A 14,816-nucleotide genomic window follows, 5' to 3' on the forward strand; every position below is an offset into this window, starting at 1 on the left:
TTTTAATTTAAAATATATTACTATGACTGTTTGGTAGAGCTATAAGAGTATAAAGGAAGCTAAAATAAAATGCTATGATATAGACCAAAAACATAAAAATAAGTAAAACACTTACGGGTTCTGTTAGTGTTGTATCTTTCTCCAGGAACTGTACAACACAGTAGGCTAGCTAAAATGAAAGGGACAGTTTATAAATGTTACTGAATGAAATAACATTTAGTAATGCAGGATTTTTATATTTAGCTAACAAAACTACTTCATTTTAATAAACCTCAGTTTATGGCAATATATAAAAATAAATATACCCATAATTATGTAAATAAGTTCTACTTAAAAAAGATGTCCTTTTTTTAGTAGTAACTTCTGAATATTAACTGAAATATTAAAGAAAATGTAGTTGGGCATATCAATCTTTCCATATTACTGAGGCAGTAGAGCAGTTCTTTGGGGAATTAAAAGTAACTGTCTTTGTCTTATAAATCAAAAATGTAACCATAGCCCACTAAACAAACAGATAAATAAAGCTGAGTGAAGTAAGTCTAGAGCTAACATTTTAGTTTTTTAGCATGTTTCTAACATGTATGCCTATACTGATATGATATTCTCTGAGTGTTAATAGAAGAAACCAAAATCATTCTCTAACTAGGTCATGGAGGCTAGACAGAACATTCTGCAAATATGTGGGATGTATTCAAAGTCACACAGTTAATTAGGTCAGGGCCTGGACTAGAAAAGAACTTGATTTTTCCTATATCTATACTTAAAATGCATTGAGCTTATTTAAGAATACTAAATATCATCATGCTTTAAAAATTATGATATAATTAAAAATTTGCTTTGGGCAACTTACAAAGCAAATTGCTTAAGTATACTTAAAATTGCCACCTCAGTATTTCTCAGTTTCTCTGCCTTTATATCAGTTTTTGAAACAATGTTCATTTCACCTGAAATCTGCTACTTACCTGAGCATGAAACAAAGCTAATCCTTTTGCAGTATGCATAGGAATAAGAACCTTCATTAGAAATTGTTTATGTTCTGCTTTCAGTGGCAATGCAAAGCCATTGATAATACTGGAGGGAAAAAAAGGCAGGGGAAGGGTTACGTAGTTACTACTTTATTTCTAAGTTAGTACATCCCCAAGTACATAGGAACTGCTTTGCTTCAGGCCTGGTGTTGAATGACTTACTTATCTGCAACCCAAGTTAGACAGACTATCACTAGGAAGCCTGTTCCTCTAAGTCACACAATGGTCCCAAAAGAAAATGAGAACTGCCAATTTAATGTCCCAGTAAGAAATTTTACATTTTCTATAAAGCCTATCACTTATTGATGCCTTTATTTTTCTTCTCTAAAGTACAAGAGAGTCAGTATCACAATATTGTTAGAATTTTCAATATATTCTGAAGTAAACGGGTAGTTTCTCTTACTTTATTGAAAGTTCTGAAATTAAGAACAGTTCTCTCCATAATCATGCCCTAAATATTAACAGAGGAGACTAAAACCATTCTTTAAATAGAGGGTCTAAACTCACAGGTTAATACTGCTATGTGGTGAACAAGAAGGCAAAAAAGTTCATAGAACTAAAATCAAAGGCTATAGATTCTTCTAAAAAGAACAGATGTATGGGAATGGTCCATCAACATTGGAACAAGAATGTAACTTCCTGTAACTTCATCAAAAATTCACTATAACTTATTTCATCTCTTCCCAATCAGATCCTGGAAATTTCTGAGGTGCTCTGGCAAGATTAGGCATAAAATATGCCACAGTTTCAAAAGCAGGAAGTCTACTCTGAAACAGATGCTTTGTGTGGCACTACTTTAATATGCTGGCCCCCTAAGAAGCTACAGTAAGAATTCAGTTGAGAAATTATGCCTTATACTATATATTCAAATTATAAAATGTGAAATAATTTCTCTTATCCCAGCTAATATTTTAATACACAAAACATTCAAAGTTACTTAATTCTTCAAGAGAACAAAAAACTGACTTACCTTCCTAAAATTTCAAGGAGTTCAGCAACACCATTGAAATGTTCTGTTTCATATATAAACCTGAATTTAAAACAAAGATATAAAGAAAAATATCAGAAAACTAAACTGAATGAAAGATGCAGGAAGGTACAAAGATTAAAGCAAAACCCCCTAATCTGAAGCACCTACTTAATGATTTCATTTATAAAGTAGTCAAGATAGGGCCCACATATATTTAATTAGCTTTGTCAGAACATCAACTGAAAATACTTTAAGAGCTATTGATTTAAACAGTATTTATACAGGATTTTTAAAAATAAGTGCTCCAACAGACAAGTTCTTCTCTCAGTAAAATTTAACCGTGAATAACATTTGTATTATCTATTAAAAACTGTCATTAGTACTATCCACTTAGATGAGAAGTTACAAGAAAAAGTTAGATGCAATCAAATGATATCCACAAAATAGGCTAGAAATGACTCAACTACTATCAGTTAAGTTCATAAGTTTCAGACATTAAAAAATAACCTAAAGAAATTGGAATAAAAAAATATGGAAGGGAAAAAAGTGCTATACATGAATATACAAATAATATACCTGAGGAAAATGTTGTTAATTTGTTTTCTGATGAATGCTCTTAATCCAAGAAATTTCCCATAAATTCGATGTAGAACAGTCTTCAGGAAGTCACGTTCTCTGGGATCTTCACTATCAAAAAGCTCCAGGAGCTTTAAAAAAAATCTGAGAAATTACTTTTTAAAAATAATTGAGCTAACACTTCACTCTAATTTTGATTCCCACAAAATCTTTAAATTTTTTACAGAGACTCTGCACCCTATCAGATTGACTTTATTATTGCTAAATAATGGCACTAAAGAATGGCACTAAAGCTTACAGAGTATTTCTTTTACTTCATTTTGAAAAAGAATGCACAATAAATCAAATAAACACTTCAAAAAAAAGTGCAATTTTTTTTTTTGCCTTCCTACTCATTTTAAAATTCTGTCCTACTCTTGGCTACTAAACATAGCTTATAATTTTAAACTGTTGCAATCTGAGATTTTTTAAAAATGCTTTTAGAATCTTAAGCTTGTAGATTGCAAATTGTTAAATAAATAAGTTTATATTACTGTGTTTTAAATAAAAAGTTGGATTTTCTTAGCAAAAAATTAAAATCTATTTATAAAATACAATTACCTATGAAGTCATCAAGGAATTTCATGTTCTGTACTTTGGGATTGTTATTAGATTGGTGCAAAAGTAATTGTTGTTTTGCACTGTTGAAGCCTACAGTTTGATATTGATATTGGAATACATTTTTAAGTAAATGTGGTTATGCTATACATCATTTTAATGTGTGTTTCTTGCTTTATGTTTTTTTGCTAATAAAAGCCCAATGACTTTCAGACTATGGAAATGATGTTAGACAAAAAGCAAACTTGAACAATTTTTCTATTTGAGTTCAAAATGGGTCGTAAAGCAGCAGAGACAACTCACAACATCAACAATGCATTTGGCCTAGGGACTGCTAACAAATGTACAGGCCGTGGTGGTTCAAGAAGTTCCACAAAGGAGATGATAGCCTTGAAGATGAGAAAGACAGTAGCTGGCCACTGGAAACTGACAGCGACCAGTTGAGAGCAATACTGAAATGGATCTTTTTACAAGGACATGAGAAGCTGCTGAAGAACTCAACACTGACCATCATACAGTCACTTGGCATTTGAAGGAAATTGGAAAGGTGAAAAAGCTCGGTAAGTGGATGCCTCGTGAGCCGACCATAAATCAAAAAGATCATCATTTTGAAATGTTGTCTTCTCTTATTCTATAATTCGTCAACAAACCATTTCTCGATTGGATTGTTGATGTGTGATGAAAAGTGGATTTTAAACAACAGCCGCTGATGACCAGCTCAGTGGGTGGACTGAGGAAAAGCTCCAAAGCATCTCCTAAAGCCAAACTTGCACCTCAAAAAGGTCATGGCCACTGTTTAGTCTGACCCACCACAGCTTTCTGATTCCCAGCGAAACCATTACACCTGAAAAGTACGCTCAGCAAATCAATGAGATCACCAAAAACTGCAATATCTGCAGTCAGCTTTGGAACAAAAAGGGCCCAATGCTCCATGACAACGCCTGACTGCAAGTCCCAGAAGTTGAATGAACTGGGTTACAAAGTTTTGCCTCATTCCCCATATTCACCTGACCTCCTGCCAACGCACTACCATTTCTTCAAGCATCTCGACAACTTTTTCAGGGAAAATGCTTCCACAACTAGTAGGAGGCAGAAAATGCTTTTCAAGATTTCGCTGAATCCTGAAGCATGGATTTTTACAGGAATAAACAAACTTATATCCTGTTGGCAAAAACGTGTTGATTGTAATGGTTCCTATTTTATTAATAAAGATGTGTTTAAGTATAGTTATAATGATTGAAAATCCACGGTCCAAAACTGCAATTACTTTTTCATCAATCTAATAATTACTGTCATGATAGGAAGCTCTGAACCTTAAAGTTTTTCTTCCATTTTGTCTTTAATTATATGTAATTGTTAATTTGTGTATCTCTTCTACAAGAGTACGTGTTCTTTGAGAATACTGATGACTTCAGTTATAATCCTAAAGTGTCTTGCTTATTGTCTGCATTTGGTATTTGCCAGATTATTAAGTACTGCATGAGGCTCCAGCTAAAAATATCCATAAAGCATGAGAATTTGTATTATTATACCTAATTAAGTCACTTCAAATTATTCTAATTAAAATAGCTAAACTATTCACTTAAGACACTCAAATACAAGTTTCTGATGTTGAGTTTACTTGGAAGATATGTTTTGAAATTAATAAAAGCAATCCTTAATTATTCAGGTCACTATGTCTAATTCAAGAACAAATATAACGTAATACAAGTCGATCCTCGGGGTCAATGTGAAATATTAGAGAACAGTTGTTAGCTAAGTAGAAAATCTATTTAAGTAAATATTTTGAAATATTATAATCTAAATAATTTGTTTTATATAATCACATTTATAACCTATTATATATAATCAAATCCTGATTGTGTCATCTTTCAGCTCTGTAAATTTGGACATGATCTAGCTCTCTATGTAACAGCAGATAAGGGCAGTGCCTGGCACATAAAAAGCACTAAATAATTCTTAGCTTCCTCCTTCAGGAAATGATTTGAGCACAACCTGGAATTACATATTTGTTTTCTTCTCTTGCGATAACAAACGTCCAAATTTATACTTCAGATTTTTCTCCTATACCTCTACATCTTAAACTTACCACCTAATTAAATAATTTCAAAATATAAAAGCTGAGAAATGTCACAGTAATATTTATTGAAGCAACACACTAAGAATACCTCAGAGCAGTGATCTGTGAAAGCACAGTGATGTAAACTGTTAGAAACAAATAATGAGGCCTTGGCTTATTGGACAGTTCAGGCATTTAGAGTAGACGGTAGAAAATGGGTCCTATCCTACCAGTTTTCTTCCTGCTGCCCTCCAAACCCACTGAATAATCCACCAGCCAAAATACCTCAAACTCCAGGGTGAAGAAGCCCTACAGCAATTGTTCCACTCAACCTATTATCTTAAATACAATTTAACACAGCATTACTAAAGTTCCTTTGCTATTGCTAAGTCACTTCAGTCGTGTCGGACTCTGTGCGACCCCATAGACGGCAGCCCACCAGGCTCCCCTGTCCCTGGGATTCTCCAGGCAAGAACACTGGAGTGGGTTGTCATTTCCTTCTCCAATGCATGAAAGCGAAAGGTGAAAGTGAAGTCACTCAGTCATGTCCAACTTAGCGACCCCATGGACTGCAGCCTACCAGGCTCCTCCATCCATGGGATTTTCCAGGCAAGAGTACTGGAGTGGGGTGCCATTAAGTTCCTTAATACACTGTATTTCTTCTATAGCACAAGAGAGCTACAGAAGGAAACGTGCATTCATCTCTAATACCAAAATAACAGAGCTCCATTTAATGACTGTTTCTAACTTGGTATTGAAATGAAATCAACATTTTACAGTTAAGACACATCTAGTATTTCGTCATAGTTTCTGGAGAACTACATGAAAGGTTAAAGGACAATGACAATGTTCTTCATTTATCAATACTTCACAGCACCAGTGAGAATACTTTACGTGGTAGCTGTAGCAGATGATCAGAAATTAACTCCAATACGTGGAGCTCATGAGCTTTATCCCAGGGGACACATAATGGTGGGAAGAAGGCAGCAAAGGTCCTTGTAATGATCTTTAATCCTGGCCTCAGCACTTCGTTACTGCCCTTCCACTCGTCCTCTGCCTTTCTTTAAAATGCTAATTACTTTAGAAAAGGAGAGTATCAAATTCCTAATGAGACCTCACTCACAGCTAAGTACTTCAAAAGAGAAAATGGACCCAGAGAAGTTTGCTCTACTTCACAATTTTGTCTAGGGCCAGTGAAGTCCTTTGTATTTGAAAGATGCCTGTAAGTTACTGAAAAGATTTTGAAAATAAAAATGAACACATTCTAAGAAACGAATTTTAAGTATTAGGTTCCAAAATTTAAAAAAACCAGCTAACAATCAACTTATAAAAAAAAGAATCGCATATATTTAGCTCCTTTCCTTCTTAAATATTTTATCTGTGGTTTAGGAACTGGGTGGCTAGAATTCGTAAGGTGGGAAGGAGTAGGGGAGAAAAGGTAATGACATAAAGCCCAAACTTCTGAAAATAATTTCATATTTATTTTCCCCCTCTCTGTCACAGTGCTTAGAACTATATGTCAAGTTCAAGCTCAAAGACTTAAAAATTTTTTAAATGGTTTTCCCCTTAGTTATACCAAATTTTCTAAGTTACACATTCCAACAAGGTTTGCTTTTCTGGTCTTTATAAAACAACTATGAAAATTTAGGATTTAGACAGGATAATTTAATTGATATAACAGAAGGCAAACCTTGATTAAAAATACTCCTGTGTTCTCAAAGCTACTTTACTTTTAGTTCTCATCATCTGGCAAGAATATTAGGTGCTGTTAAAAAGAAATCCTTAAACTTTTGAAAGACTTTTAATCACAAGTTAATAAATCACTGCTGAAATGAATATAAGGAAATTTAAGACAGAAGAATTCCTTACCTGTTGTACAAATTTCTGATCAATGTATCGCTTTGCAATGCTAGGCTGGAAATCAGGGCTCTCCAAAAATCTCAAGAAGAATTCATACACCAACTGTAGGACAAAATGAAATAAAAGCCAAGATGAAGCCTATAAAATTTTACTGTATGTGAAATTCATATCAAAAACATACCTCCCTTAACAACTTAGTAATGAGATTTCAGATCTCATTATAAAATGTGATGAATTGGTAACATTTTTTTCAGAACTAAATATATACACACAATTTGTCTCCCAAGTTAGTGCATTTTGGATTTATTGCTTTGCATCATTCATTGAAAATATTAACTTACAGGAGCCAGAAAACAAAGACGATGCCTATAAAATATTTAAGTTAGAAGATGTTGCACTCCATACTCACTGGGAACCTTTCTTCAGTGGTCTGCTAAACTACCTCACCTTAATTTCCAGAGTTACTTAAATGCAGGATCAGAAACCTCCAGATAAGAATAAACTGAATTGTAAGGGACAGTGTATCAGTATCAGTTTTAAAAAAGAGAAAAACTTTAAGTCCTTCTATAAAACTACAGAGGGAAAAAAGTAACTAAATCGAAACCAGGATATCTTATCCACACTTTAGAAATAATTAACCAAATCATCTACGTGCAGGGCTCAGAAATAAATGTCTGTGCACCACAGTGAATAAACTAAAAGCCCTAATAAGCCTTTACTTAAAAAGTGCTAAGCATCTTAAAAATACAGTACTGCCCTCTTAACCTCGAGTGCTAAGTTCTAAACACCACCTCCCCATGACTGAATGGCACTGGACCCTTTTCTATTCATGGTTTCCATCCACAAATTTAATGCATTTTCCAGCTTAACTGAGCACTTACCATGCACTGTGGCCATAGCTTTTGTAGTCTGAGGTGTAACAGCAAAACCAGCGTGATTTTTTTTCCCCTTCCTCAGAATTTCACAGATAGAAGATTTATTACCACAAATCGCAACGTCAGCATATGCTTTTTTTCTCTCCTTATCCAGTTGAGAACTTTTACTTTTTCCTTAAAGTACTTCACAACTTCTCTCTGACATCCCTAAAGGTTGTTGTTGTTTAGTCGCTAAGTCGTGTCCAACTCTTTTGCGACCCATGGACTGTAGCCTGCCAGGCTCCTCTGTCCATGGGATTTCCCAGGCAAGAATACTGGAGTGGGATGCTGCTTCCTTCTCCAGGGAATCTTTCCAAGCCAGGGATCAAACTCCGGCATTGGCAGGTGCATTCTTTAGCCCCACATAAGGGTTTCTTGAAGACAAGTGTTGCAATGCTGTGACAGTCAGCTTGGTAACAGAGGTAGAGCTGGACACGACTTAGCAACTGAACAACAATCACCACCACCTGGGACCATCAGAAACCTAAGCACAGGAGTCTGAAGAACTGGGCTAGTGAACACGTCAAAGTGCTAAGAGGGTGGCACATGGAAAACCCGAGCCCTTTGCTGCACCTTACCATATACCTCGCTTCTATTTGGCTGTTTCTGAGTTTTATCCTTTATAACAAACTGGTAACAGTAAGTAATTAGTGATTCCTTGAGTTCTGTGAGCTCTTATAACAAATTACTGAACTGGAAGAGTGGGTCATGGTAACCCCATATTTATAGCCAGTTAGTTAGGCGGATGGGAGGCCCAGAATCATGACTGTCACCTGCAGTGAGCAACAGTCTTGATGGACTGAGCCCTTCACCCTAGAGGTCCCTGCTAACTGTGGGTAGTCAGTGTCAGAGTGAATAAACCGTAGGACACGCAGTGAGAATTGGAGAATTTCTTGGTATAGAAAATCTATGTATTCGGCATTGGAAATGGGGGTAGAAAAGACAAGTCTTCCTTTAGCTATGTTTAGTATGAACAGATAGTAGGCACTGTAAAGCTCATTCACATATTGGGGAAGTAAGACAAAAATAAAAACATAAAATGGTATATACACAAGAACTATATGGCAAAACTATGAGTGCAGGAGACATTTAGGAAAGGGCTTTATCACTGTGGGATAAGGTCAACAGGAAAAGTTTTAAGGACACACAATTTGAGCCCTGCATTAGATTTAATTTTGGACAAGAAGAAAGAGGAGAGCTTTTTATAAAATAAGTAGAACCTGTCTCACGAAGAAGACAGTGTAGGGTAGAAGCTGGTGGGTATGGAATCAGAGACGCAGAATATTTACACAGATCCCGAGTTAAAAGCAGTGGTAAGGTGGGACCAAGTCAACCCTGAGTCAGAAATGGAGGGCTTAAGGCTTATTAATTTTAACAGCAATAGCATGTCTTCTGGGAAACTTATTTGACATCAAGCTCCAGATCAAAATGCACCCTCTAAATCACATACCCAGTTGAAACCTGCACCTATCACAGATATGACATGTTATTTCTTACAGAGCTTTCATCAGCACTGTTTACCTGACACAGTGACCATTAATTAAGTGACCAGTCAGGATTAGCAGCGAATAGCTTTTATGCTACCAACTTAGTACCACTGAAGAGATGACGACGAAAAGTTAAACACATGTTGAATAATCCCAAACGGGCAGAATAAACACAGAGCTAAAAATCTTCAATGTGGCACAACTAAGACCACATTTCTATAAAATTGCATCCTGTCTCCAGTCACTCTCTCTATACCCTCTATCCTGCACTATTGTTTTTAATTGTATCTATCACACCCTGACACAGTATTAGTTATTCTTTCCCCCAAGAATGTAAGACAGTTTGCTTATTAGTTCAATACTCAACCCCCAATATTTAGAATGCCTAAAAACAACAGATGACCAATAAATATTTGCTGAATGAAATATCACAGTTGTTGAGAAACTGTATTTCTGTATTAAAGTTTCTCTATCTTATTCCACATGAAAAATTGATTTGCCCCAAGAACCTAAGAAATCATGCTGCAAAGGACAACAGATACTTTCAGCAATGAGTTTAATTCTTTAATAAAATGGCAAACTTCATGCATGAGCGGTGTATGGCTGGTCTTCCTATTCCTATAAGCCAAAAAGCACCCTAAAAAATGATAACTAACATAACTAAAAACTATAAGGAATGAAGGATAATCTTTCCTTTCTACTCAGTACTGACTGTGTCTTTCCTATGGTAGGTAAAATAAATAAAATTCTGGTCTTTACCAATAAAAGAGTTTAGAAGGTACAACACAAAACAGCAAAGATTCTTAATGTATTTGTAACATATTACTGTATTTGACAATAAGACCTATACCAAAAGCTAAAGGAACTAGAAATGTTTGACCTAGAAAGGCAAAGATTTAAAAGCAACTTTAATGATTTACAAATATACAAAAGGCTCTTTTCCAACCTCTATTAAGAGGAAGCTAACTCAAATGGAGTTTTAAAAATTCATCTAATATTTGAAAGAATTTATATAAGAATTAACATATACTAAGCTAAATGAGAGATAGTAAGTGCCTAGAACATTGCCTGCATGCGTGCTAAGTTGCTTCAGTCATGTCCAACATGTGCGACCCTATGGACTGTAGCCCACCAGGCTCCTCTGTCCATGGGATTCTCCAGGCAAGAATACTGGAGTGGGTGCCATGCAACCCAGGGGATCTTCCTGACCCAGGGATCAAACCCACATCTCTTCCGTCTCCTGCACTGGCAGGCAGGTTCTTTACCACTAGTGCCACCTGCTGCCTAGGACACAGCAAACACTAACAAAATCTTAGTTCTGTAAGAATCTTTTTCTCCCCTCTGTAATCTTTTTAAAAATAAGACATATTCTGTGTGAACCATGAATAGCTTATATAGGATCAACCTGTTTTCCCTCCTGCTCTTTTAACTATAGTAATTAAAAAGATAATTAATAACAAACAACTATGATAAAAAGGTTAAAGTAATAAAAATGTTTCTCAATCTTAAATAAGGATAAAAGATGTTTCTTTTCTATTTCTGTGTATAAGTGTTAGTGCATTAAGCTATGGTCCCTATAATTTTAGATTCTTGGAACATGCAAATATTTAAAATATAGTATCTGGTCAAGAAGTATTTGAACATGAAGGTGTATGTTATAAAATATATATGTCCCCAGTTTAAATTTCTACTTATACAGATCATAAAGAAGAGCCTCTAGTCCCTAAAGCCAAGTTGTCTTAAAAAGGTCTATGTTCTATTCAGTATCCTACATAATTGCATCTTAATTATCTGTGCCAAAAAGAAAACTGATAAAAGAAAACAAAAATACTACATAATCTGCCTGTATTCCAGGCTAGTAGAGCAGTCATGCCTCTCTATCTATAACTAGCTACATAGAAAATTATGTACCTTTTCGGTCTTCAATAAATATAAAGCAATAATATTTAGGAAAGAAAATTTTAAAATAACATAACTTTTATATTAATAATTATCATATAATATTTAGTAAATTAAAAGATATGACCAATCCACCAATCCCCTAGTACTGAAATGGCCTTTCTTTTGTTCTTTTCTTCTGTGTTTCTTTATTCCATTGTTCATTAGTATTTCCATTACAGTGTGAAAAAAAAAGTAAAAAGAAATTGTAAATTAGCACATTTTAAGAAAACTCATGAAAAGGTTGAAGAAACAAAATTTTGAAAGGTTTTGAAATTATTTGAGATTTTTCCCCTCATTGACTAAATTTAATGTTTATTTTTCACCCTGCCAAGTTAATTTCTAGCAGCAAAGATCCAATAAGCTAAATGTATTAATAAAATGCAAACTTAGTACCAAACAAAAAATTTCAGGTGGATTCAAATAATATTAACAACCAGGACAGAAATTTTAATTGGGCAAATTTCCTCAGTGCTACACTATAATTTCACTCATCAGAACAGCTTTAACATTTTACTGTAAAGAAAATATGATGACTAAATAGTAACAAATCCTACCAATCAGTTCACTTCATATTTAGCAGGCCATCTGACCGCCAGATTTAAAAACTGTATATCAAGTTTAATTACTAGAAATATTTTAAACTATAAACACATATTTAGAGCAGAGCCTTTTAATCAGAAGACTATGGATGTATAATATTTCTTGTATGTCTCTGTGAATTTATCTCAGCGACCACACACTTTTTAAAAATCATATTTTGAAAGTAACTCACCATCCCCTAAAATTTAAGAACCACTAGTTTCAGCAAATTTAAGTGAAATATCAGATCATACCAGTGAAAAACCAAAAGCACATTGTATGTATGGCTGAAATTTTACAGTTAATTCTCAAGGGCATATAAAAATGTCTTAATGGAAAAACTATTTTTCAAAATTCAAAGACTGAAGAGATTCTTTTGAGATTATCCAACTACATATGATCAAAAATATGTACAACTTAACAGCTAACGAGAATTTCATGCTTTTAAAACCTCTTTATTATTAAACCCAGTATTGCCGATTTTACAAAAACCATGGTATAAATTTCAGACAAACTGTGTGCAGTGTTACCAAAAAGTAGTTTACTACTTCAGACTTTCTATTCTATAAGCTCTAATGTGCTGATAAATCTTAAAAGTTTTATCAATTTACACTAATCCTAGGATTCCTCTTTCATTCTATTTGGATGTATAGGTGCTAGACAGATCAAATAAATAATGAAGCAGACTATTGCTTTAAAATGTTCCAAGTAGTTTAGAATATAAATTTCTCTTGTCTTTTATAATAAAATATAAAATGAAATGTCACTAAAAAATTCAAGTCCTTGCAAAATAAAAATCAACAATATAATCTGGGGGAATTCCCTGGTGGTCCAGTGGTTAGGACTTTGCACTTTCACTGACAAGGGCCTAGGAGGAACTAAGAGCCACATGCAAGCCACATGATGCCGCCAGAAAAAACCCAACCTTCCCCAAACCAAACAATATAATCTGAAGCAACACCGAGCACCCATATATGAAGCACGGTTCTTCTCTATCTCCCAGGGACTATGTAGAAAATAGCTGATGTTATCTATCCTATTGTCATTAACAAAGCTATCATTTTTCATTTTATTCAGGACAGACTCTTGTCTCCAATGGTTCAAGCCTGTGGCAGGCATTATAGATAAGCCAGTATAACACCCATTCCCTTCCCCCCGTATGTCTCTACTACTGAAGCTAGAAAAACTAAATATTCATTCTGTCAGTCTGCCTTTCAACTACAGTAATGGAAAAATTAAAGAGTAAAGAAAAAAGAGAAATCAGAAACAGTTCAACGAAATAAAGAAAGAGATGAGAAAAACAAAAAGATTTCAAGGGAAAAGATACAGAGACAGAAGAACAGAATCAACATGAACAGCAGAAAGAAGAAAAGTCAACACTTACATATAGCTCAATAAAAGCAACTGGCCGTTAAAGGAAAAATATCTTTTGGGCATCCAAGCAAAACCACTAAGAATATGAAAGAAAAAAAAATCAGACTGAAGACAACGGAATATTTAAGGTACTTAAGGAATTTAAGGAAAGAAGCTGAACCAAGGATTTTATATCAATTCAAGCTGATCTTTAAACGTGAAGGCTACAGACAAACTGCTATGAAATATGCAGGAACTCAGAGACGTTCTACTAAAGAATGAGCTTCAGATTACCAAGAAATGATCAGAAAAAATTTTCATAAGGATTGACAGTAAATATTAAATTAGTTTCCTACAGAACTAATGACAAGTGATGGGCATATAGGTATTTACTGTGAGAGTCAAAGTGTATTACTTATACTAGATGCTAGAGAGGCAGGAAGTAGAGGAAGAAAAGACTACTTATTAATTTCAATACTGTTCACTCTAGAGAATCAATAAACTAGCTACAAAAGAAAGCACCAAGGGTATTTCTTAAAGGTATCAGCATAAAGGCAACCATTATATACATATATATATATATATATATATAATGTGTGTGTGTATATATGTATATATATACCTCTTTCTAAATATCAAAAGTATATCTTTTTTAAGAAGGGGGAATGCAAAGAAAACAGATACTATAGTTAAAAAAAAATTGTGCTATGTTTTGCGCATGTGTCATCCCATTCAATTTTTATATAACCCTGTTTTATGCCAGCTTTGTAAAGGAGGATGCAGAGAAATTTAGCAGCTTAATTAAGGTCATTTCCACAGATGTTATCAAAACTGAGATTTGAGTAGAGGTCTGTCACCAGGATCATTTCCACTTCACCATACTTTGTAATAATTTTCTTGTATCTTGTTAGAATGTGTATATATAAACTTCTGTACCATTTAACTAAGGTACATCTGTATGATTATACCTTTAAAAAGTCACTTATGAGGGCTAAAAAAAAAAAGTGATAGCTAGTGGGAGACCTTATTTAATGGTGTTAAATGAAGCTAAAAATGTATGAATTAAAACTTTATAAGAATTTGTATATATCTGTCTTGGACCATAGATGGTATCTAGGGGAAGCAGTAAAGCTTTTAATAATGCAGAACAAGGACACTGGAGCAATATTTTGCTATAAACCTTATCCTAACACTTACTTTTTGCATAATCTTGGGCAGGATTCTTGATCTATTTTAGCTTAATCTTAAACTTATCCATAAAATATGAACAATAGCTACTTTTTATAGTGTTATTACACAACCTGCTCCAGTATTCTTTTCTGAGAAATCCCATGGACAGAGGAGACTGGCAGGTTACAGTCCATGGGGTTGCAGAGTTGGACACGACTGAGCACACACACAGAGACATGCATAATTACCTAAACACGATCAGCAAGCCATCTGATAAACTAATAT

General features: G+C 34.3%; 1 protein-coding gene across 1 annotated transcript in view; it reads right to left on the reverse strand.

Annotated features, from left to right (window-relative positions):
* The window catches only part of PPP2R5A (protein phosphatase 2 regulatory subunit B'alpha), a 66,862-nt gene that overhangs the window by 10,674 nt on the left and 41,372 nt on the right, over positions 1 to 14,816 (reverse strand). The window contains exons 4-8 of the mRNA XM_005691015.3: positions 7,097 to 7,189; positions 2,572 to 2,702; positions 1,996 to 2,055; positions 963 to 1,071; positions 116 to 169 (exon numbers count right to left, since the gene is read on the reverse strand). Of these exons, the coding sequence (XP_005691072.3) occupies positions 116 to 169; positions 963 to 1,071; positions 1,996 to 2,055; positions 2,572 to 2,702; positions 7,097 to 7,189 (447 nt within the window). The remainder of the gene's footprint in view (positions 1 to 115; positions 170 to 962; positions 1,072 to 1,995; positions 2,056 to 2,571; positions 2,703 to 7,096; positions 7,190 to 14,816) is intronic.

This window comes from Capra hircus, chromosome 16 (assembly GCF_001704415.2).
Source record: "Capra hircus breed San Clemente chromosome 16, ASM170441v1, whole genome shotgun sequence".
Classification (NCBI taxonomy): domain Eukaryota; kingdom Metazoa; phylum Chordata; class Mammalia; order Artiodactyla; family Bovidae; genus Capra; species Capra hircus.